The 26,112-nt window shown below is 43.0% G+C and overlaps 2 protein-coding genes across 2 annotated transcripts in view; one reads left to right on the top strand and one right to left on the bottom strand.

Annotated features, from left to right (window-relative positions):
• Nucleotides 1-26,112, bottom strand: part of LOC308080437 (phospholipid-transporting ATPase IH-like) — an 81,817-nt gene that overhangs the window by 9,414 nt on the left and 46,291 nt on the right. Inside the window, 20 exon segments of the mRNA XM_080422320.1 lie at nucleotides 661-826; nucleotides 916-1,019; nucleotides 1,360-1,425; nucleotides 6,418-6,553; nucleotides 7,158-7,285; nucleotides 7,532-7,591; nucleotides 7,896-8,041; nucleotides 10,362-10,464; nucleotides 10,574-10,751; nucleotides 12,369-12,620; nucleotides 13,050-13,231; nucleotides 14,756-14,859; nucleotides 15,584-15,657; nucleotides 17,413-17,484; nucleotides 17,810-17,976; nucleotides 19,402-19,458; nucleotides 19,946-20,059; nucleotides 22,063-22,260; nucleotides 22,793-22,943; nucleotides 23,051-23,132. Of these exon segments, the coding sequence (XP_080278446.1) occupies nucleotides 661-826; nucleotides 916-1,019; nucleotides 1,360-1,425; nucleotides 6,418-6,553; nucleotides 7,158-7,285; nucleotides 7,532-7,591; nucleotides 7,896-8,041; nucleotides 10,362-10,464; nucleotides 10,574-10,751; nucleotides 12,369-12,620; nucleotides 13,050-13,231; nucleotides 14,756-14,859; nucleotides 15,584-15,657; nucleotides 17,413-17,484; nucleotides 17,810-17,976; nucleotides 19,402-19,458; nucleotides 19,946-20,059; nucleotides 22,063-22,260; nucleotides 22,793-22,943; nucleotides 23,051-23,132 (2,540 nt within the window).
• LOC308080455 (glyoxalase domain-containing protein 4-like) lies at nucleotides 8,806-9,721 on the top strand (the record flags this gene model as incomplete). The annotated part of the gene is made up of 1 exon (XM_080422348.1): nucleotides 8,806-9,721. One exon carries the CDS (start codon nucleotides 8,806-8,808, stop codon nucleotides 9,700-9,702), a length of 897 nt encoding a protein of 298 aa, XP_080278474.1. The 3' UTR covers nucleotides 9,703-9,721.

Here is a 26,112-nt window from a genome sequence, read left to right as displayed (position 1 = left end):
TTTCACTCCTAGGTCTATTGGTGTGGATTAGAGTGAAGTGAGCACTGCACACAGACGGTCGAGTCGACTGACTTACGTCCAGTATGGCCGGGACATAACCGAAGCCTGCGTACATCTGAACACCCACACAATCATTACAGTTAGTTATATGATACTATGAAGCCAACGGAAACCTGTGGACAGAATGTGTGTTAAAGGTACACTGCCATCTGCCTATTATGTACAGTTGATCTATCTAATTCAGGGGTCTTCAACAGGTCCTCAGAGTCCCCTAGAGTTACTACAGGGGGGCCGCCAAATCTTTGTGTGATATGATTTTTGTTTTTACATGAACCACTTGAGCCCTAGCATTCCTTTTCTGGGGAGAACTTTAGCCAAAAATAGCAGATCTACAAGCTCACAACACCTCGCAGCGCGAGGCGTTGTGAGCTTGTAGATCGGCTATTTTTGGCAAAGAAGTATAGGTGTAGAGGGAAAAAAGAGCAGACAAAGTAAAAAACAAGTTTAATCTGAAACGCAATTTTATACAACATAGAGGAGGTCCCTGCTTCATCTCTCTCTCAGCTAGGGGGTCCTTGGCCTGAAAAACATTGAAGACCCCTGATCTAATTTATCTGTCTGTCTGTCTGTCCATCCATCCATCCATTCATCCATTCCTACCTGGATGCGTTCCGTGGTGGTGGGCCACAGAGCCCGACAGATCACCTTCTTCACCACATCAGGCAGCAGACAGGCTACGATCAGCAGGATGATACTGAGCCAGGCCGGACCGCTGGACAGCATCTGCATGAAGACATAGTACATCCTCTGGTAGTTCATGAAGGGCCTGGGGACGAGAGGAGAGGAGAGATGAATATATCTCATCACTTTGATCTCAGTTAGATGTCCAACGTGTCAGCGTAGGTAGAGGCGTACCAGATGATGCCTCCCCATAGGAGGGAGAAGATCACAAAGAAGATGAGAGACCCCCAGATGACAAAATGGTTGATCCACGTCCAGTAATGAGTGTCTAGAACCAGCTAGAGAGAGAGAGAGAAAGAGATTGATTGATTGATTGATTGATTGATTGATTGATTGATTGATTGATTGATTGATTGATTGATTGATTGATTGATTGATTGATTGATTGATTGATTGAAGCAATCTTTCTTGATTTGAATAAATAAATACAAATAAAAGAAAGGGAATGCTAGGGTTCAAGTGGTTAATGTAAAAACATGTGTGTGTGTGTGTGTGTGTGTGTGTGTGTGTGTGTGTGTGTGTGTGTGTGTGTGTGTGTGTGTGTGTGTGTGTGTGTGTGTGTGTGTGTGTGTGTGTGTGTGTGTGTGTGTGTGTGTGTGTGTGTGTGTGTGAGCGTACCTTGAACGTAACAGTGAAAACAAGCACAGTGAAGACCAGCGTTCCAAACGTCCAGTTTCCAAACATCTGCAAACAGGAAGAGAGTCAGTGAAGAGCCAATGTCAGACAAACCGTATTCTGTTGGGTCAGTGGGAAAAGGTCGGTCTTTTCATTGTTGAGTCATTAGGGATGGGAGTATTTGCTGGTCTTTGGAGGATGGGAAACTATTTTCAGTGCTTCACTCAGCAGATGGCTGCTCAGATGGCTCAGAGGAGCACACAGGGGAGCTTTTAGGGGTTGAGTGTCTTGCTCTCTGTCCATCCACACTTCGACACATGGAAGGGACACTTCGACACATAGACTGGGCAAGCTGAGGGTCGAACCGGTGACCTTCCGATTCCCGGACGGCCTCTCTACCTATTCAGCTACGTACGTCCACCCCAGGTTTCATTATCCGAAGACAAGCACAGATGGTCTGTGGATATTTTCCTCAGCCTCAGAGGTAGACAGGCAAAACCAATGACCTCAGCAAGGAAAGAGCAATTTTAGCCCACTGCCCTATAGGTTTAGCTGAACTTGGATAATACTGTAGTTATTCTCTGTTAAATGTCTTTTAAAGCTATGAATGTTCAATAAAACATGAAATATCTGTGCGTTATGGATATATGGAGATGGCACAAGGGGTGAGGTCGCATTGGGATTTTTCCCTGCCTCACTAATCTAAAAGCACTGTCATTATTTGGAAGTTCCAGCTTCTCTTTAAGCCTGGCTTTTGCATTTCACAGCCGGACTCAAGTGCACATGGTGCACATGGTGCACTTAAAGGTAAACGTAGACGGTTTTCAACCTAAATCCCACTTTTCTGTTGTGAGGAGATCAATAATATAACATATCCCTGATCACGTGAAACAACGCATTTGACGGCGGTTTTCGATGTCAAAATCTTTCGTAGAAATACACAGAAGGGATTTTTTTTTGCCCACTATTGTCCTCCTCCAATCAGAACAATGTTGGTTGAAAATCTCAGAGGTTTACCGTTAACAGTGTGAATATCATGCCATGCCATTTGCAGTAGCATGTGCATATTACCTGTTGAATTATTATGATGTACATAGCAGAAGTACATGGTACATGGTCTATCTACAATACCATTACTGTACCATGTAAAAGTATGCAGCAGTAAATACACATCATGAAAGTAACGTCTGAAGAGCATACCATAGATAAAGTTAGCATAAAATAACATGTCATACAGTAGGTCTTGTTTTTGCTACAGTCTTCTTTGCACACTAGAGTCCATGAGAGTGTTATACGAAGGGTGTAAATATGAATGAAACGAGGTGAATAAGAGTAGTGATGAGTTTGAAAGTGACTCGTGTTGGCAGTGTTGGCAATGTCAATGTCGATAAATGGAGTGTGATGGTGATAATGAAGGTATGGACTGTTAATATGCAGTTTGCTGGTTTCACTTTGACCCCAAGAGCGATGTCTTCACAAAATAGCTCACTCCAAAATTCACAAAGTTTAGATTAAGCCTGTGACAATAATTACATTATCGCCTAATTATTTAGCATAATCGTCAGCATCTTTCCATTCATCTGTATAAATGTATCTGTTGAAAAATAGCAAGAAGCTTGTAGATCGGTTATTTGAAAAAAATGAAAGAAAGAAAGTATCAAATTATTAAATGCATGACCTGTTTTGGCAATAGTACATTATTTATTTTGATTATTGGTACCGGTCATTGTCAGTGATTTCTGTGTATATTATAATAATTTATCATTTATAATAATTTTAGTTATATGTTCCAATGTTTAATGCCACAAATAAATCATTAATCGCAATTATTTGTATGACAATTAAACTAAATCAAAAAAAAAAATTGCATGATCGTGACAGTCCTACAGATGTTTCTAAACTATTGCAGGGGTGCCTCAAAATACCTATCATGTTTGCTGGCAGTGCTTCTATTATGAAGAATTATGAGAAAAACTATTTATTAAAATCTGTGCTAGCGTCACATTTTTTTTTAAAGCTTTACGTCACTCAAAATTCAACGTCAATCCATTACGAAGTCAACTATTTTTTTTTTATTATGATTGAAACCTCAGCTTTGTCAACTGCCCGAGACGTTTAGCACGCTTGTAGCTGTGATGCACAGGCCCACACCCACACACACCGACACACACCGACACACACACACACACACAAAACTCTACTTTATTGTCACACGCAGGTTAACAGGTTTAAAAATGTGAGTGAAATTCTTTATCATTCTTTGTAACACGCACGCACGCACGCGCGCACACACACACACACACACACACACACACACACACACACACACACACACACACACACACACACACACACACACACACACACACACACACACACACACACACACACACACACACACACACACACACACACACACACACACACACACACACACACACACACACACACACACACACACACTAGGGCATTCACAGAATAGTCGAATATTCGAATATTCGAATATCAAACCGACTATTCGACTATCAAACCACTATTCGACTATTCGAAAAAAAAGAAGAAAAAAAAAGAAAAGCATTTTTTTTTTTTTTTTTTTAGATTTTCTTTTTTTTAGTGGCTTTTCTAGAGCAGACACGCAGCTGTGAGCTCTGGTGTGACGTCAACTCGCATTCCTTGAGTAGAGTCATCAATGTAATTGAAAAAAAAAAAAAAAAAAATATTTTTTTATTTTTTATAATCAAACCGAATAATCGACTATTCGAATACTTTTGGGTCGAATAATTCGAATACCATAAATCACTATTCGTTAATGCCCTAACACACACACACACACACACACACACACACACACACACACACACACACACGTTTACTTGGCAAAATCCAACCCCTACCCTAACCTGAAAATGTGGCTTAGGTCAGGAACATACAGTAGGTACAGTTCAAGGTAATGCACGCACATCCAAGGTATTTGACAGTGCAGGATAAAACGGAACAGTTCAAAAAGCACAGAAAGTATGGGCACACAGCTCTTGAAGCTCCCACAAAACTTTATTCAAGATGGACTACATCGTTTATCCACCTTCCAGGTCTTCGTCAGTACCTGAGTTGATGTACCTGACGAAGATCTGTTAGGTCAGGTAACACACACACACACACACACACACACACACACACACACACACACACACACACACACACACACACACACACACACACACACACTACCTTACACTACACTACACTTCGTACAGTGGTTACATACAAGGTGTTTGTTCACTACTATTGAATGTGAACATGGATGTGAAGGGGGCGGGGCTCACGACACAGATTCATACACCTCATTGGTCTACTCTAGAGCGCTATAGGCGGGACATGGAGTGAATGACTGGAAAACTATTGGATGGTGATGGGCGTGGGTTCGGTGTTGGGTCACGTGACAGGACAAAACAGGAAGTAGGAAACTAGTGGGGGGGGGGGTGACTGAGAGAGACAGAGGACAGGCTTACCATCTGTGTGTTGCTTGTCATTAGCTGGGGGAAGGAAAGAGAAGCAAAAAGAAAAAGCAACACAAAGGTAAGAGCAGAGGACGAAGAAGATAGAGGGGCAAGAAAGAGAAGGAAATCATAGGGAGAAAAAATAATACAATTTTGAGAATCAAAATTGGATGCAAACGTAACCGGAAAAACAAATGAGGAAGAAAGATGGTGGCTCCGCCGCAGTGCTTTAAGACTCATAGAGATGAATGGTGAAACTCCTGGCATGGTTTGTTTTGACGGGAACATTTTGAACATATTTCCAAAATAAGTACACTTTCTCAAAAACACTGACAACAGAAGGGAAATGAGACCATAACCCTTCAGGCGCCCCAGAACATTGTCTTCCAACCCAGAGCGTAAAGGCCTCTGCAGACCAAGCTGTCTTGTCGTGATTAACTTGCGACTATGTCGGTACATCGGCTGCTCGGGCGATGTCAGCTGATGTCTCATGTTTAAAAGTTGCTCCAAACACGCTGACAATCAGATGGCACTTTTCTGCGCCTGCACCAAAAATGAGCGTGCTTCATTAAATAATTGCGTCCATGAGGTCCAGGTGTGTGTTTATTGAGTGAAGCTACAAATATATATGAATATGTGAAAGATCTATCTCTCTTTCTCTCTCTCTGAATGCTGTCTAAGTGCTGCCCTTACTAGGGCAAATGGGATTCAAATGCCCTTCCTTCCCCATGATTCCCACCACCAATTGAACATACTTATTCGGGTGATTGGGCCCCACTAATGTCGTACTGTGGGACTCACAGCACAAAATATGACACAGACACTTCTCAATGGCCTGATTGCCCAACAATTCCTTGGTGTGTAGAGTGAAGCTTTTGCATGAAGGGCAAGGTCCTATTTAATCTGCCGCAAGAGGGGCTCTAATAAAGACATATATCATAATATCACCCATGGAAAGTGTTCTGTAACATTAAAGCAAGTCAACCATGAAAGCAGTTACATGAAATATTCGTAAAATAAATGTTATGTAGCACAGTGCTCAAGGACAGACTCCAGAGCTAAAAAGTGTTGCGTCAGCAGAATGTTAGTTGGTTTAATGAGCTATAATGCAATAGCAAGATGTGACTTTGGGACAGTTGTTTTTTACAACTGCACTGCACACAAACCAAAGAGATTAAAACAAAGCCAATGGGAAGCGGTAAAAAATACATATGGTTTGATAGAATAATTATAAATAATTGTTTTATAAATAATGAATGCATCATGTCAGTCATTAGGAAGAAAATATTTCCAGTTTTGACATTTGAGAAGGTGGTTCTGACAGCTGACAACATTAACAGATTAATGATTCATGATAACAGATGGAAACAAATGACTAAGTTCTAATAGATCTTTTCTTTCAAATGTACAGAATCATACGAATGTACTATTTAATAATCAATCAATATCAATATCAACAACTCAAAACTGTGTTTAAACACATGGCTTTCTTTCTCTTTTGTGGATTCATGGTTCTTCTTTTGCAGGTGACCGTTTTCCATTGCCGTGGCGATGTCTGCCTTACCTGTCCGTTGCTGGTGAAGGTTGTGTTGTCGAACAGGAAGTAGGCACCAAAGAACATGACCACAGCGGCGTAGATTCCCAGGCAGGTCCAGTAGATGAATATGGGCCATCGCAGCAAGCAGTTCTTGGAGATATCCCTGTGTGGCAAAACACACAACATCATAACTTCACCAGGTACACAACCAACCATTTCACAGAAATATAAACTATAAAATTCACACCATAAGACAGGGCTTAAGTGTTTCAACTGTTGATGATTAAAATATCAATGTGTCACTGTTTATGCCATGTGTGTTTCAAATGTTTGTCTGTATCCAAAGATTATGTTTTACTGTATTGTTGCGGTGAAAATGCCTATAACAATACTCTGCGCATAAGCACAAACTCAATGTCTGTAGTGAGTTTTGAATTCTGTAGTACTGTACAGTGAGGGTCAGAGATCTCACACTACAGATACACCTGGGGAAATCTAAATGAAATGAATGGGCTTGGATGCCGGAAAAAAACAGCGGTAACAAACCCCACTGCTGTGAAAACCAATCCTGATACTATCCCATTATGAAGGAACACCCTAAGGCTATTTTTTACATTTCCAAATTGTTTCCACCCAGTTTTAGCCCATAAACTCAATTTAGATGTCACCAGATGTGTCAGTATAGGCAGAGATCTCTGATCATCTGGCAAGGCAAGACTACTTTCAGGGTGTTGTCCCTGTCAGGGTGAAGCGTTCAGCTGTCCCACCTGTAGAGCGCGGGGTCCTTCTTGAGGATGTCCATGTTGATGTGCTGCTCCATAAGACTGTACAGCAGGATGGGCAGCGAGGTGAAGCTGATGTTGTACAACGTCAGGTACGCTGTGTCGTACAAGGGCTGGACAGAAAGAGAGAGAGAGGCGGGTTTGGGAAGGACAGATAAGGGTTAGTCATTGTGTGTGTGTGTGTGTGTGTGTGTGTGTGTGTGTGTGTGTGTGTGTGTGTGTGTGTGTGTGTGTGTGTGTGTGTGTGTGTGTGTGTGTGTGTGTGTGTGTGTGTGTGTGTGTGTGTGTGTGTGTGTGTGTGTGTGTGTGTGTGTGTGTGTTTGCGTGCATGCGTACGTGCGTGCGTTAAGTGCCTATACCTGCTGTGAGAAGCCGCAGAAAAACTGGTAGAGGAATTGAGGAAAGATGAAGACCACATTCTGGGAAGAGAAGGACAAAAGGAATGGATATGATACATTTTGATCCAACTCCCATGATCATGTATATATCATTTTTTTAATATATATTATGTATAAGTATGTACAGTATATAGTACATTCTACACTAGTATGAATCTTGCATGTCCTCAGCTAAAGTTGGTAGTCTTTGGTGAGCAATTAAAAGTCAGGTTGTCGGGGATGGCAAGAAACTGGCCAGTATTCTTCTTCATGCTTGATTTCTGATTTTCATTAAAAAGCAAACAACATTATGGGCAGAACGTAAAGTGGCGTGGAAGTATTATACCTTGTAGAAGAAGTACTGTACTAGCTCAGAGATGCGTATGTAGTAGTAATGTCCATGAACCAGGAGCATCTTCTTGAGGTGTTTGAACTTGGGGATGGCATAGTCGCTGTTCCTCACTGCCTGACGACCCTCCTTACCCATGATTCCTAGGGAAAGAGAGAGCGATTAAGAAAGAGAGAGAGCGACACAATATACTTTAAGAGACTCTTAAATGTATTCATATTTTTTTAATACATTTGAAAATTACATTTTGACCATATTTGGATGCCTAATAGGGACTGGTTAACATACAGTTTTAATTGAATTGTTACATTTAGATATTATCAAACATAATATCAAACCATACCCATAACTATCTTCATATTAAAATTGGCTTACGGGAGGACAGGCCGGCCGGCCGGTGGACCACGTCGTCACACTCATGTCTCTATGACTTAGCCATAACCACATAAGGAGTTCCCAATGCAGCTATGCCCAAATATGGAGTGGGTTGCCTAACCTAAATGTGTCGTCATGGCATCAGACGCAAACAAATCAGTCAGCTCCATTTATGGGCACAAAAGGACACTATGACTCAGACATATTGGTCGGATCGACGGTGCGACGTAGCTTGTATAACATATGTCTGATAACTTAAGGAAATGCAACTACAGTATCTATAAATGCACAAAATCTGTGTCTGTCTGTGTCTAGGTTTCCCCTGTCTCTTAAGAACCATCTGACTTGCCGTGTTACCGTCGAGGACACAGGTACAGCAGTTGTCCAGAAATATATGTCTATAAATCCCCAATTCTCAGTATTTGTCTGTTTCCCTTTAAGCCCATATATGGCGATCTCTGATGTCATCAATATGACGTCATCATAGACTGGCCTCCAGTACTATCATAATGTTATTCTGGTGGTGAACTCTATGGCTTTGCGACGGGCATTGCATTTTGTTTTTAAAGTAGGTGATAGAAGCAAAACAGTCGCCTTTTACCGAGACATACTTGGCATGAAGGTTTTACGCCATGAGGAGTTTGAAGAAGGATGTAAAGCAGCCTGTAATGGTCCTTATGATGGAAGATGGAGTAAGACAATGGTTGGTTTCGGGGCTGAGGATGACCATTTTGTTGCCGAACTGACATACAATTATGGAGTGGGAGAATATCGTCTTGGCAATGACTTCATGGGGCTTACTTTACAATCAAGTCAAGCTGTAAGCAATGCCAAGAATTTTGGTTGGCCTATCACCGAAGTAGGAGAAGCGCTCTATCTGACCGAAGCACCGGGAGGATATCGCTTCTATCTGGTTGACAAAGAACAGCCTCCAAATGATCCAGTGCAAAAGGTTTGTCTCGCGGTGTCAGATCTCCAGAAATCCACTCACTACTGGGTTTCCCTTTTGGGAATGAAGGTAATGGATAAGAGCGATGAGAAGAAAACAGTGCTGATGGGATTTGCAGACAGTCAGTGTAAGCTGGAGCTTCATAATATTGCTGAGACTGTTGATCATGGAACAGCCTTTGGGAGAATAGCGTTCTCATGTCCACGAGAGCAGTTGGCAGGCCTCGAGGCTTTGATGAGAAATGAAAATCAGGAAATCCTGACACCACTTGTCAGCTTGGATACCCCAGGAAAGGCAACAGTGGAAGTGGTCATTTTGGCTGACCCAGACGGCCATGAGATTTGCTTTGTGGGAGATGAGGCTTTCAGGCCTCTCTCCATGCTGGATCCCAATGGAAATGCATTGCTTGATAAGGCAATGGCGGAGGACAGAAGCCATGAGTGGTTTGCCAAACACAACAGGCATAAAGCTGCTGCGTGAGCTGAAGTTGTTTCACTAAAAATCTATATAACACTGTGCTTTTCCATGCTTTCAATGCTGGATCCCAATGGAAATGCATTGCTCGATAAGGCAATGGCAGAAATTAAAAGCGATGAGTGGTTTGCCAAACACAACAGGCAGAAAGCTGCTGCGTGAGCTGAAGTTGTTTCACCAAAAAATCCATGTGTGCTTTCTGAATAGTTTACAAGATATTCAAGGAACCTGTTTGATGACTTTTCCTTAATTACATAGTTAACTATTCCTAAGTTTGAGTTAATAAATGTTTTTTTCTCACGGCGCTCGGGTGGCGCAGTGGTAAAGTTCCTGCCCACCACCTTGCACAAATGCACTCTGACGGGTACAACGGGTATTGCATAACCGAAGGGACATGCATTCTGAATGCATGATGTCATAGGCTAAGTACAATGATAATGCGTACTTCACCAAGTACTCTGACAAGGGCTATCACATAACCGAAGGGGCATGTGTTCCCACAGGCATCCTCCTAGTGTATTTAATTCAGTCTGACGAGAAGCAGGGATAAAACATATCCCTACCAGTGATTCAAAAATAATGACCAGATGAGGGGCATTTTAAAAAGCAGCAAATCAAAACCCTTCTTCTCTATCTATATCATGCAAGTCATAATGTGAACCAACCGACTCCAACGTGGGCTTCCAGGATCATGCTAACGTCATTGGCTCCGTCCCCGATGGCCAGCGTTATCGGGTGCTCCTTTGACGCTTTGATGAGCTTCACGATCTAGACAGGAGACAAACGCAGTGTCAGCAAATCAGAATCACACACTCTGGTATGGGAGGTGTGGGTGGAAGGGTTGGGCCCGGGTTTGTAGTGAACCACCACTCCATACCTGTGCTTTCTGGAGCGGGGCCATGCGGCAGCAGAGCACGGCACTACAGTTGCGGCAGATTTCCAGGAAGATCTCCTTGTAGTTCCCTGAGTTGGACTCCTCGTGGTCGGGCTTCAGCACTGCAGACAGCGTGGCTCCATCGATGATGAGGCCATAGTCAGCATAGTCCCCTGAAAGACTGCAGGAAACAGAAGGAATATATATTATATACTGTATAGTGTATATCATATAATTACACGGCTTAGTTAATGCTTGATTCTGATGATGCTGCAATGTTGTATTGATACTTTTACTTAAAGGGGTAGTTCACCCCCCAAATAACTTTTTTTCTATTGATTACTCACCCCATGGAGCCTTGAATTCATGGATATTTATTTGTTTTTGTCGCATTCCTTCCTTTATTATTTGATTATAATACATTTAGCCCCATTGATTCCGGTAGGAGACACAAATGCATTTGTGTCTCCTACCGGAATCAATGGGGACACATTTATTATAATCAAATTATTGGCTTAGGAATGTGACAAAAACAAAAAAATATCTATGAATTCAAGGCTCCAGATGGTCAGTAATCAATAGAAAAAAAGTTATTTTGGGGGTGAACTACCCCTTTAAAGGGATATTTCACTTTCAAAAAAACTTTTGGTCATTTTATCGTCTACTCAGGTTTTTGTGAGCCCCCCAGACAGTTTTTAAGTTGCTTGATTTAGTATTTAGATATTTGATATTCATTTTATCAGACACGCCCCCTTCCTATACAAACCCATTATAACTTCAAACTCCATTTGTAACATGTTAGATTCATCAAAAACACCCGTCCTTGGTTCTGGTGACTCACCCTGCCCTCCTAATACGCGAGGGGGCCGTGTTTTTCGATTACTTTTTTTCATTTATTTTTAATAATTTTTTTGGGAAAATAAAAAAATACAATAACAAAATTAAATAAAATAAATGAAAAAAGTAATCAAAAAACCACGGCCCCCTCACGTATTAGGAGGGCAGGGTGAGTCAGCAGAACCAAGGAAGGGTGTTTTTGATGAATCTAATGGGTTAAAAATGGAGTTTGAAGTTATAATGGGTTTATATAGGAAGGGGGCGTGTCTGATAAAATGATTATCAAATATCTAAATACTAAATCAAGCAACTTAAAAACGGTCTGGGGGGCTCACAAAAGCCTGAGTAGACGATAAAATGACCCAACGTTTTTTTGAAAGTGATATATCCCTTTAAAGTTGTACAATGCAGAATCACAAATAACGATTTTTAGCAACCTCTGCTGGTCACTACCGTCACTGCATACAATTTCCGTAGTCCTCGATTACCCAGAATTCCATTCGTTTTCACCGGAAGCCGGAAGCGTTTCAAAAAGCGATCTTTTAATTGTTTTATACTATCTACGGATCGTTTCTCTTAGCCAGTGGAGCATTAGTTACCATGAGCTGTGCTTTCTTTTTCTGTTCTTTTTCGATCTTCCAATCCTACATTCTCTTAAAATCAGCGTGAGGTTCCTTTTTGTTATTAGCTCGGTAGTTCCTGGCCAAACAGGAAACCGTTGCGGCCACGACGTCATGACGTTGGCCAGGAACGTCATTTTCCCGGGAAAGTCCCCCCCGTCCACGTTCAATAGAAAATATATAAATAAAAGGCTTCCGGGGGTGAAATTCATGGAGTGGGTGTTGTGAAACTTTTGCCACTCACAAAAGATATACAATTTAACTTTAGTTTTGTTGAAAACGTTACCTAGTATTACTTTAAGCAAAAACATTTGAGTACTTTTTCCACCACTGTAACCCACCCAGACATAGTGTCGCGGCTCATGCCGCCGTGCTGCCGGAGCACGGTCCTGCTCAGGTCAAAGAGCACTTCGTGCAGGCTCTGCTCCTCCGTGCGCTTGGTGGTGAGCTCCAGGATGTGCGTGCTGCGGCGGAACAGCTTGCAGGCGTAGCACGTGGCCGCCGCCGTCTCCATCTTGTCGCCGGTCAGAACCCAGACCTTCATGCCCGCCTTGTGCAGCGACTCGATGGTGTCTGCTGCCTTCTCCTGGAGCCTGCAGGCATGGAGGCACACAGAGAGACAGTGTTAAACCCTATACTTAGTAAACTAGACATGAGTTGCCTCTGTGCCCGCTCTTTTTTCCCTCTACACCAAATCTCTTCTCCAAAAATAGCCGATCTACAAGCGCACAGCGGCTATTTTGGGGCGAATTCCTCCCAGAATAGGGATGCTAGAGTTAATTAGGTTAAGAGGTTAAAGTTAAGAGGTTAATGTGCACTGGCAATACGATAAGGATTTTGGATCGTTTTTTTATTCCAAAACTCCCCAAGGGGGAAATTCCAAATTGTGTGTGTGCGCTTGCGTACGCGTGCGTGTTATTTAGACATAGCACAGGAGAAGAAAGTCTTCAAAAATAAGTATAAATGTTGTCAGGTTAGCAGCGTTTGCGTTGAGCATACGTATACAGTACAGTATGTCTGACCTGTCCTCCACGGCTGTGGCCCCCAGCAGTATGAGGTCCGTCTCTATCTGGTCGTAGGCCTCGGCCAGCTTCCTGTCTCTCTCCTGCAGGGCCAGCTTGGCTGAGTTGAGCAGGTGACACGTCTCCTCGTACTGCTGTGGACTGAGGGGACGGTAGGCCACGCACAGGGTCCTCAGACCCTCCTGGATCACACACACACACACACACACACGCACACGCACACGCACACGCACACACACACACACACACACACACACACACACACACACACACACACACACACACACACACACACACACACAGAGAGAGAGAGACACGAAGTCAAAGATTGCCATGGGAACCATTTTCAAGAGAGAAATGGAGAACGAGAGAGGGAGAGAAAGAGCAAAGATTGCTCTGTGTGTATGAGATCCAAGATGGAAGCATGGAAGTCTATATAGTTAGTTTTTTTCCTGCACTGTGTCTTGAGTAATTAGTGTAATGCTGTTTTGATATTAGTTCCATGGCTGGGCTATTTGACCATGCATGGCCTCCACGATGGCGATGTTCACAGCCATTAACATCCATGGGTACTTACCTCCGTTCCTGGGTGCTCTTCAGCATCTCTGTGCTCCTCGCAACTCTTGGCTGGAGAGCCCACTGAGGCTCTCCAAAATAGGCAGTGTCTGATGTTTTTTGTGCGCTATTTACCGCCTACTTATGTATAAAAGCTCCTTTTTGGGACAACTGGAAATGTCCAGGATAATTTATATAATACAGGCTCTTTGATGTTGACCGTACACCGCGGAGAGACAGTTGAGAGAGGGGTGAGAGAGAGATGGGGAATGACATGTAACACAGATCACATTCTGGATTGAAACTTGTGACATGGTTAGAAAATGTGCTCCTCGGAGCACAGGTCTCCGCCAGTACTGTTCCTGATTAATCCTGTCTTACCTATTTATATTACATATTGTCACATGTCACTTGACCAATGTTAGCTTGGCTGATGGAAGCTCACTTCAAAAAATATAAATGATTTTTTAGAAAAAAATATAAATGATTTTTTGAAGTGACACACCTATTTATAGGTTTCTATGTCATCATGCGTCTCGCTAGCCAATCAGAGCATTGGTGACAACAATATTGTCACGTGTCACGCGAAGCTTGACCAATGTTAGCTTGGCTGAGACGGGGGGACACACGGAAGGACAAGAACGAAAACATACTCTCCACCTCTGGCGGAGACAATAATGAATTTAACTCTTTAATTAAGGTAGTAAATAATGCAAGATATTCTAGAAATTCGTGCTATAACCGCCATAGACTACCAACTCAATATAACCAATATAACACATAATACATAACCACAGAAACCATGGACAGACTGCAGAATCAATGGACCATATTCACACGGCGGCCATATTGGAATTTAACATTGAAAGTGCCGCCACCCAGGGTGGCTACTTTCATTGACTTCATAGAAACATGGCCGCCGTGTGAATATGGTCAATAGATTTGAGTCACTCTGCCCTAGCAAACTGCTTGGCATGAGCAATGCTTTTGTGTGTGTGTGTGTGTGTGTGTGTGTGTGTGTGTGTGTGTGTGTGTGTGTGTGTGTGTGTGTGTGTGTGTGTGTGTGTGTGTGTGTGTGTGTGTGTGTGTGTGTGTGTGTGTGTGTGTGTGTGTGTGTGTGTGTGTGTGTGTGTGTGCGCGTGCGCTCTCACCACTGCATTGTGCTCCACCCTGGCTTTGACCTGTTCCACCTTGCCTGAGACGACTCGAGGAAAGATGGAGGAGTCTGCACCTTTACAGAACAGGAACACTTCACCTGAGCACACAGGAGAGAGGGCAGAATTCATTTATAGTACAGTACATACACAGTATGGTCTTTCCCACTTCAATATCCACAAGTGGTCCATGGCCCGCAGGCTGGGAATCGCTGCTCTATACAGTAGCAGTGATTACTATCAGAATATAGAGCTATTCAACAAGCTATTGTAACAAGACAATATCGGCCATGGTGATATTGAAACGGTGGATGAATTGTTCTGAGCGTCACAGCCCCGGTGAAATAATTCAGAATTTGGTAATTTAATTTCAATAACGTGTGGAAAGTCTAGAAGTAATGTTTTTCATTTGTATTCAACAGTGGGAATGTAAGATTGGTGGTGTTTTGTTTTCTATGAAATATAACCCATTAAAACTGGGAAAGCATCTCTTTTTTCATTTTGGATTTTGGTGTTGGCTATTCAAAAATAGCAGATATACAAGATCACAGCGCTTGTACATCTGCTATTTTTGAACATTTTTAGAAAAATCTTGAAAGGGTGACAACTACAGCACTGATTTAGAATGCATTTTGTAGAATCAGCCTCAGGTGGGATAATAAAAGAAGTAGGTATAGCTCCCATGGTGAATGTCTTTCCCAGTACTCCCCAGGTCATTGGTACAGTACGCCATCTGCTTTACTTGTGACCCACTTGCTGTAAACGCACGCATGAGCGCGAGCGAGCGCACACAGACTCTAGAGAAGTGTGTACATTATGTATTACCTCTGGAGTCTCTGACGATGACGCTCATCCTCCGCCTGACGGCATCAAAGGTCAGCACCTCCAACAGCTCAAACCTGACGACGCACACACACACACACACACACACACACACACACACACACACACACACACACACACACACACACACACACACACACACACACACACACACTGAATAGTTCAATCCGCTCAGATCCTCCCCTCCTCTCCTGTTGTGCTCTCTCAGTTTTTCAGCTGCCCTATACCAGCTGTCTCACTTGACCACTTTAAACCCGGTGTCCCTATTTTGTGCATGTAGGCCTACGTAGGCAATATTTTTCTAAGAATGTCTTTTGGGGGTGGGGGCCAAAATAGCATGCATACATACGCATATATACAGTATAGAGCTTTGCTTATACTGCATGTAATCGTTTCGTGTGTATATGATTTTAACAAATTGATAGATATTTAATTGGAAGCGCCTGCCAAGTCGCTCAGTGGGGGAGGGGTAATTGCTGCGATGATGGCTAAGGTGACCTGTTCATTTTCATACTGCATTTTACAATATATATTTTTCTGGTCACCTCACATTGCAATGCCAGCAGTAACCACTAGGTGGCAAAATAGTACAAGAATTGATCCTTAGGCGACATACTCTCCATATTTGTGGACAGCTACATTCAGGAGTTCATCCTATATTCAAATTGGCTACTGAGGACCGGCCTGAGGACCGGCCTGCGGACCACGTCATCGCGCTCATGTCACTATGACTCAGCCATAACTACGTAAGGCGTTCCCAATGCAGATACGCCTAAATATGGAGTGTGTTGTCTAACCTTAATGTGTCGTCATGGTATCAGGCGCAAACAAAATCAGTCAGCTCCATATATGGGCACAAAAGGGGGCCCATATATGGGAAGTGGAATACATACACGGACTGAACAATCCACTGTGGTCATCAGCAAATACATTGACACAAATAACTTTAAATGTGAAGAGGGAGAAATCTGCTTTACTATTACAGTCCAAAAATAATAATATAATAATAATAATAATTAATAAAAATAATCCCTAGTTATCAGAGGCAGGACAAACTGTCTAGAACCGTTATAATGTTGCAACACTGTGGTAGAAAGTTATTGAAAAATTCTCTTCCTTTCCCCACTAGGTGGTGCATCACCCAGCCAACCGCTCTAATGCTGCATTCACATTACCAGTGACAAAAGTTACGAAACCGCCAAGCAAGACTACATTATACTGCAGAGTCGCCGTTGAATTGTTGCTCAAGTGTTGCTCAAGCCACACTACATAAATGATAAGCGTAAGGTTATAGCTACAGTAGTTTGAATGGAGCAGGAATTGTCGGCAAAGACAAGGGCAGTGGAAATGGTGAAGCAAAACCATATGATTGATTGATGCTTCACTGCGTCTTTGGAGCGCTGATTCTTTTTGAAAGCTAGCTCTGATCTGTAGCAGCCGTCACGCAGAAACTACACTAGTTTTGGGTGTCAGTTTATAGCTGGTGTTTCCATCTAAAAAGCCTGTAGCTTTGTCGCCGCTAGAGTGAACGCAGCATTAGAAACAAACCACCTCTGATAAATATGAAATAACAGATTATTTTGTCACAAATTCTGTCATTACTTGGCCGTGGCTTAATTAGACTTAATTAAGCTTAATGAAACATCTCTATATTAAGAGATATTCTGTGTCCAGGCAACTAATGCTTAATTGTAACTCTGTTGTACAAATACAACTGTGTCCAACGACAACGGAAAATAGACACACTACAAGCTCACAACGCATCGTGAGCTTGTACATTTCCTATTTCCGGCTCACAACACTTCACTCACCTTTCAATCTCGTCGTCCCGGTTCAGAATCTCCATGTGACTGTCCTTCAGTCTCAGATATGTGAACCCAAGCCTGAGGGCAGAGGGGGTGAATGTGACATTTAGGGCAGCAACTAACCATTATATCTTTCAATTATACAATTAATCTGTGTCATTAATTTTAGGCGATGAAATGAAATGGTGATAAAATAATATAATAAAATAAAATAAGGTAATAAAGTAAAACGTGTGTGTGTGTGTGTGTGTGTGTGTGTGTGTGTGTGTGTGTGTGTGTGTGTGTGTGTGTGTGTGTGTGTGTGTGTGTGTGTGTGTGTGTGTGTGTGTGTGTGTGTGTGTGTGTGTGTGTGTGTGTGTGTGTGTGTGTGTGTGTGCGCGCGTGCGTGTGTGTGCGTGCTTACCTCTTCATGCCCTCCACCAGGGCCACCTCGTCGGGCGAGGAGGAGATGTAGAAGGAGGAGGACTTGCCCTGGTGGATGCCATGTTTAATACCATCCACCGTCTCCTCCTCCTTCACCTGCACCGTGTGACACAGACACAGAGCCCGGAAGAACAGCTCCTCGCTCTCCTGCTGGGGAGGAACGCAGAGGAAAGGGAGGTAAGGGCCACAGTCTCTCAAGCCAGACAACTATTCCACAATCTCTAAATCGGGGGTCTTCGACGTTTTTCAGGCCAAGGACCCCTTAGCTGAGAGAGAGATGAAGCAGAGATCCCCGACTACGTATTGTATAGAATTGTGTTGTAGATTAAACTTTATTATAGATTTCATAGATAGCTTCATAGACTTGTTTGACAGCACTAATTGTTTAAATAGCGTTTCTTGGTTTGTTGACTGGTGGGGCGGAGTCCTGAGGAAGACTGTTTGCTGGTCGAAATGTTGCACTTGTTTGCACGTTCAAGATTATTCAGAGCAGCAGCTGCTTGTGCGGACTTCTTTTACATTCTTTTACACTGTGTACACAGTGATGTCATGCTGTACAGTGGTGCTATACCGTAGCCGGAGTTATAGAAGGATTTCATCACATCCTCATGCCACATGCTTCTCATTCCACACTTAATGAGAGAGTGCTAAAACACGCACCTAGTACACACACACACACACACACACACACACACACACACACACACACACACACACACACACATACGCACACGCACACGCACACGCACACGCACACACACGCACGCGCACACACACGCACGCACGCACGCACGCACGCACGCACGCACGCACGCACGCACACACGCACACACACACCTAGCTCTGTTTACTCCTTCGGAGAGACGAAAAAAGGGGATTCTTAGTTAGTGAGGCAGATGAGCTCATGTATATACACACACACACGCACCTACAAACACACACAGGGAGAGCCAACACTTTCCCATGGCCCTCTACCTGAACAGGGTCCACGGTTAATAGTCTCAGTACGGCTCGAATTCTGTATTTAGCCGCAGGCTAATGAGATAACGAGGTAGCCAGCAGTGGACCAATGAGATTGAGTCTCCAGACCGTCAGTCTCTCCTGGAAACGTGACTCTTATTGGCTGTGATTGATAAGTAGGCCTAAACAACAGCGATGGCCGAGCAATGAGACCTCTGTCTCCAGACCTCTAAAACTCTCTGTACTTAATAATACAAGCTCAAAACGCGTCACTAAGCTTGTAGATCGGTTGTTTTCGGCAAATGTTTCCCCCAGACAAGGGATGCTAGGGTTTAAGTTCCAACTGAGCCCTCCATCAGTGCTGTCTCCCTCTTCGGGGCCGTGTCGGTCCATCGAGGGGTTCCCCTTCCCGGCTGAAAAAGCCAAGGCGCTCGTGTAAAAACGCGTCCAAATGCCTGAGTTGAAAATATTTCAGCTCCAGCAGATGAAAACGGCACACGTTAACATCTTGGTTCTACACGGCCCCTTAGCGTTCAATGCGGTTGATCTCAAATGGAGACGGGACAACAAGCTGAGCAGTGAGAGTGAGATTACAGAGCTGGTATTACTCACCTTGGCCCCAGGTCCCGGAGAAGAGTCGATCATGTCCATACCCGCCCCGGGCATCACCTGGTTGTTAGAGATAATAAATCAATCAAGATGAATCCATTAACCACATAAAAAAAATGGCAGATCAACAAGCTCACAAGCTTGTAGATCGGTGGTTTTCAAAGTGGGGTCCACTCTGGGGACCCCCAGGGGTCCTTGAGGGGGTGCCAGAGGGTCCCCAGCAAAATGAGTTAATATAGCATCACAATCATTTTAACCACTTTAACCATAATTTATACTTTGGCTATTCAAAAATAGCAGATATACAAGCTCATAGCACGTCACTTCGTGCCGCGCTATGAGCTTGTAGATCTGCAATTTTTTTTTAATCGTCCTTGACATGAAATCGTCCTAGACATGAAAAAGCTTGAGAAACACTGTTGTAGATTGTAGGCTATTTTTGGCAAAGATATTTAGTGTAGAGGGATAAAAGGAGGGGGTGGGGGCCTAGTATAGAGCCTGGGGGACTCCAAAGTTTAAACCAGCTATATCGTGTCCATGTTGTTACCTGTCCATTGCAGATGACGTTTGGTACGTAGACATGTCCGTCCACACAGCACTCTATGAACTCCATGTTGTTCTCTGTCAGAGTGCCCGTCTTGTCTGTAAATACATACTCCACCTAGAGACACAGGGGAGTGAAACGGTTTTAGAGGAACAGGTTAGTGAAACAGCTTAGTGTGGAAGGAGTCCAGCAATTGTTGTATTGTGTTTTTTTTTACTTTATTGTGTGTGTGTGTGTGTGTGTGTGTGTGTGTGTGTGTGTGTGTGTGTGTGTGTGTGTGTGTGTGTGTGTGTGTGTGTGTGTGTGTGTGTGTGTGTGTGTGTGTGTGTGTGTGTGTGTGTGTGTGTGTGCGCGTGTGTACGTGCTCCCGCATGTGTGCGACTGTGCGTGAGTGCGTGCTCCTGCGTGTGTGTGTGTGTGTGTGTGTGTGTGTGAGTGACTGTGTGCATGCATGTGTGCACATGCATTCAGCACATGCATGTACTCAGGGCCGCAGGAAGGGGTGTGCGAACTGTGCGGCCGCACAGGGCCCCGCGCTTGGGGGAGCCCAGCAAAAAAAAAAAAAAAATCACATTTATTAAGAGTTATAAAAAGAAATAACCGCAAATAACCACCAAAAACTCGGAAATATCCGCCCAAAACCGCCAAAAAATCGCGCGCGCGAGGATGGGGGCGCGACTTCGCACAGGGCCCCGCATTTCTCCCAGACGGCTCTGCATGTACTTGTGCAGCTGTTTGTGTATTTGTGCTTGGAAATTAGACTGAGGAATGAAGACAATATTGAGGCAATATCTATCAAGCAAAAGGCTAGTTTATTACAGTTGTCAGTAAGCTACAAAGTTGTGAAAGCAAGCGCAATATGAGTTCCGACCAACTGATATCTGGCTTCAAGGTTTTATACCAATCAAAATTGAAATAACCTTCTCTCACATGTCCTCATCAATCACCAGTATCCTGTCTCCAGCGTCTTTCCCTTCCTGCCTGGGTCATGTTGGCGATGTCAAAACATTGGCTCGGCCTTGTATGAAATCCTATGGGCTCTCACTCATTATTTTTTGTAATAGACCTGTTGTCAATTCCAGTAATTATATGACCTTTGTCTTTTCCGTGTACTTCTCGAGACAATACCAAAACCTTGGCCCAACTTTGATTTAATTCCATATTTGTGGTCCAAAATGGTCCCTATATGACCCGTTGGCATAATTTACGAAACCAAGTTTGACCTTGCCAGATAATGATCTGGCCTTTGGTGGCCTGGGAACCACGTAACAAATGTCCCACATTGTTTAGTTATTTCTGGTCAGGTCTGAGAGACACGCAAACAGGACAGATTCCCACCGTATCCATGGCAACTCATATTTTAAGTGCACAATAACAAAATACAGATAACATCTGTAGATACATTAAAAATAGCACACTGGCTGTAAGGACCTTTTTCCTCTCTTCTTATCGTTAATCAGCAACTAGATTAATATGACTAATATAGTTTACGTCCATTACAGATCTTGCATTGATACAAGTATCATATCGTTGCTGTCAGGCAGAAACCTTGTACCTCCATATTTAAACTTTGTAATGTTTTTTCAAAAAATAACGCTCTACTTCGTCATACTAAAGTGTCACACAAAAGTAGTAGATCTGCTATTTTTCAGTATAGTCTTCTAAGTTACCTATATTGGATCAATTGGAATTTTCTCAATTTTCTGAAAAGTAACCACTTTGAACATACAAGGTTTCCACACGACAGCGACGATATTGTACCATTGATTCCTCCTTGGATTGATACCACTACATGTGTATGTACAGCAGTGGTTCTCAAACATTTTCATGTCAAGGACCCCCAAATTTATATATATTTGGCCGTGGACCCCCCATCTGAAAATGTTTTGAACCAGGGACCCCCAGAAGAGAAGATTTGTGTTGAAAAAAATTCAAAATTATTCACACAAGATCTTTCAAAAATGTAAAAGAAATAGCAGATATACAAGCTTGAATATCTGCTATTTTTAAATAGCCAATGTAACAGATTTAGCTGGGGATCCCCTGGAACCCCTCCAAGGACCCCTGGGTTGTCCCCACTTCGAGAACCATTGATGTACGGTATATGGAAGGTTGGTTACTTGTCCCAGTTCCTCGTTGAGGTCGGAGGTGTTGACCATAGCCCTCTCTCCCAGCTCCTCGTCCATCATGTCGTCGTCCCACATGATGAAGTAGGAGCCCAGGAACTTCTGCATCTCCACCGTCACGTACATGGACACAGGGATGATGTAGTTGAACAGCACCATGAACGCCAGGAAGTCCGTGAACGCTCTGACCATCTGAGAGGGGGAGGCAAGACACCAATACACACACACACACACACACACACACACACGCACACACGCACACGCACACGCACACGCAAACGCACACGCACACACATGTCAAAGAAATAGATACATTTGATTTAGTATTTAGCATTTTAAAAGGATTTTGCAAAGAATAGAAGAGGCTACTATAACTATTATAACTTCTGCTACCACAACTGTCACTATTAAAACTAGTTCTCCTAATAACATCAACAACAACATACCTGGGGCGATTGCTTCCCCAACCCTGTGGAATGCACTCCCCAATACTCGCATTAATATGGCTTTCCACAGCTAACTGAACCCCCGTCCCCCATCCCCGTCCCCCATCTCACCATTCCACAGTTTGTATGTGTTTTTCCTAATAAAGTTGATTTTCTGCTGTTGTTTTCTCCTCCCCCCATGTAAATCGTCTTGGAGTACTTAGAAAAGCGCTATATAAATTTGAGATTTTATCATTATTATTATTATTATTAACAACAACAACAATAAGAATACTCACTATGTTTCTCTGTCTCTCTACGTCAGTCCTCAGGTTGTAAAAGGGTTCGTCTCTGTTGGGGTCAGCCTGCCACACATACTTCAGCGCTGTGTTGATTATGGCCTTGCCGATCAGAATGCACAGGTACACCACCAGGTAGGAATTCATTGACCTGCAGGGGGCGATAAAGAGCAAAGAAACGGTGGTATATAGACATTAGACAAGTGGACCATGGAGACTTTTATTGAACAATGGAACTGACAGACAGATGGAGCATACTTTTCTACTGCAGAGCGTTTCTGAGACTTGGCCTGGTAGTTGAGTGCCATTTTGGTTTCCATGCCTGTGTAGATGGCAACCGCTGCAGAGAGAGAGAGTAATGTTTATGTTTATGTTTATTAAAGTATCCCCATTAGAGACATTAATGAGCCTCTAGTCTTCCTGGGGTCATGAACAAAGCAATTACAATACAAATGTACAACTAAAAATACAAATTAAAGTACAAAAGGCAATAAATCAAAATCAAAATGAATGCAAAAAGACTAATTAACTTGTATTAATTATAAAATCAAATCCAACAGTCCAGTCAAATTAAACAAATACACAAATAACAGTTACATACTTGACAAGTTACTTGGCAAGATATCTCTTGACGTGTCTTTTGAAAGTCATTTTGTTATGGATTGTAGATAAGATATTTTTGGGCAGAGCATTCCAGAGTTCTATTGACTTATACCAGTGAGTTTTAGAAAATTAGTTTTTGGTGCTGTTTTTGTTCTTATGTAACCAGAAGCTGCTCCTCTGGTGTTGTACCCAACTGGCGAGCCAAGCTAGACGGCTTATTGGTGCTAATAATGTTCCACAGTAGCATCAACCATTAGCCATGCCAGATGTTCGTGCATATTAGCTAATACTTGTCCTGTATGAACATCCTAGTGCCAGACGAGCCGCTTTATTCTGAGCAACCTGTAACTTTTTCAAATCAGATTTTGTAGCTGATGACCAGATTACAGGGCAGTATTCTAAATGAGACTCTACCAAAGAATGAATAACTGATTTAATTATATCAAATCAAATCAAATCAAGCTTTATTTATATAGCACATTTACAAACAGGCAAGCTGAACCAAAGTGCTGTACAGGCAAAATCAAAAACATCAATGCAAAACAACAGAGCAAGTTCATAAAAATATTTAGCAACAAAGGAAAACACTATTAAAAGACAGCAAAAAAAGAGGGAAGGAGAAATAAGTATAAATGGAAAGTTTACATTACATAAATGAAAATTAGATGCTGTTAAAAGCAAGGGAGAAAAGATGGGTTTTGAGTTTGGCCTTGAAAGCCCCGATCGATTGGGGGGATCGGATATGGAGGGGCAGGCTGTTCCAGAGTCGCGGGGCCGTGGCCATGAAAGAGCGGTCACCCCTGGTCTTTTTAAAATTTCTGGCTGGAACTTCAAGTAAATAATTTTCGGCAGACCTCAATTCCCTGGTTGGGACATATGATTTGACAAGTGCGGAGAGGTAGGATGGAGCGAGCCCATTTAGTGATTTATAGACAAATAAAAACACCTTAAAATCAATTCTAAAATTCACGGGGAGCCAGTGTAGAGAGTCAAGGACAGGGGTAATATGCTCACGCCTTCTTGTACCTGTAAGGAGGCGGGCAGCAGCATTTTGAACTAATTGGAGGCGTCTGATCTGTTTATGATCCAAACCGGTGTATAGAGAGTTGCAGTAGTCTAATCTGGATGAAATGAAGGCATGGATAGCCATCTCCAGTTGGTGGCGGGGGAGGTAAGGCTTAATCTTGGCCAGAAGCCTTAACTGAAAAAAGCTGGTTTTAACCACGGAGCTGATGTGTTGATTGAATTTGAAAGAACTGTCAAGGGTTACACCGAGATTTTTGGCAGATGGGCGGATAAGAGGGGTGATGGTGTCCGGGATATTGCAGGGTGGGATATGGCCAAATAGTATAATTTCAGTTTTATTTTCGTTGAGAGTAAGAAAGTTATTGTTCATCCAAGATTTTATGTCATGTAGACATCCGAGTAGTGACTGGAAAGAGTTGGCGGAGTTAGTTAGTATAGGTAAGTAAATTTGGATATCGTCGGCATATGAGTGGAATGATATATTATGTTTTTCAAATATGGATCCTAAAGGCAACATATATAAAAGGAACAGGAGTGGGCCTAAAATGGAGCCTTGGGGGACCCCACAGGTAAGGGGGGCGCAAGGCGAGGAGAAATCCCCCAAATGAACAGCGAAGGTTCTATTTGCAAGGTATGACTCGAACCAGGTTAGGGCTAAGCCAGTGATGCCGATGTGATGTTGGAGCCTATTTAAAAGAATTTGGTGGTCTATTGTGTCAAATGCAGCAGATAGGTCGAGGAGCACAAGGATGGCAGGATTACCGTTGTCAACTGTTAAAATCAAGTCATTAAAAACTTTGAGGAGAGCTGTCTCCGTGCTGTGGCCTGGTTTGAAACCTGATTGAAAATTTTCATGTAGGTTATGGGTGAGTAAGAAAGATTGTAATTGTGAATAAACGACTTTTTCCAGAACCTTTGATAAAAATGGTAGCTGCGAAATTGGCCTAAAATTTGACAGTATTGAGGGGTCGAGATTTTTCTTTTTAATTAATGGGTTTACAACAGCATACTTAAAGGCAGCTGGGACAGATCCAGAGGTGAGGCAACTATTAACTAAGGTGAGGATGCTTGGACCAACAGTACCGGAGACCTCCTTTAGGAGCCGGGATGGTATGCAGTCTGAAGGGCAGTTTGTGGGACGAAGATGCATAATTATGTCGGTGAGGGAGGTCAAGGTTATTGGCGTGAAATTATCTAGAGTGTTAGCGGGGGGGCATGGAGAAGGCGCTGGGTCAAGAGTAGTGGGGGTGTGAGCTGATCTAAGGGTTGTGATTTTATCTGTGAAGAAAGCTAAAAAATCAGCACAGAGAGTGGCAGAGGGAGGAATGAGAGGATCGTCTCGTGGATTTGTGAAAGAGTTTAAGATATTAAACAGAACCTGGGGTTTATGGCAGTTATTTGTGACTAGATTAGAAATGTATTCTGATTTAGCAGCTTTTACTGCTTTTTTGTAATCGGAGAGAGAGTTTCGAAGTAATTCAAGGGAGATGTGGAGTTTATCAGTGAGCCATTTACGCTCAGCGCGCCTGCAGGTGCGTCGTAGGGTACGAGTGGACTCGTTGAGCCATGGTTCAGAGAGGGCTTTTGGGCGTTTGTTTTTAAAAGGGGCAATGGAATCTAAAATAGTAGTGCATGTGGAGTTAAAATTGTCGAGAAGTGTATCAGGGTTGGAAGAATGGGTTGGGGCCAGG

This window comes from Gymnoscopelus braueri, assembly GCF_963280865.1.
Source record: "Gymnoscopelus braueri genome assembly, chromosome: 24".
Lineage (NCBI taxonomy): Eukaryota > Metazoa > Chordata > Actinopteri > Myctophiformes > Myctophidae > Gymnoscopelus > Gymnoscopelus braueri.
Note: the sequence above shows the minus strand (reverse complement) of the source record. Positions and strands in the feature narration are given on the sequence as shown.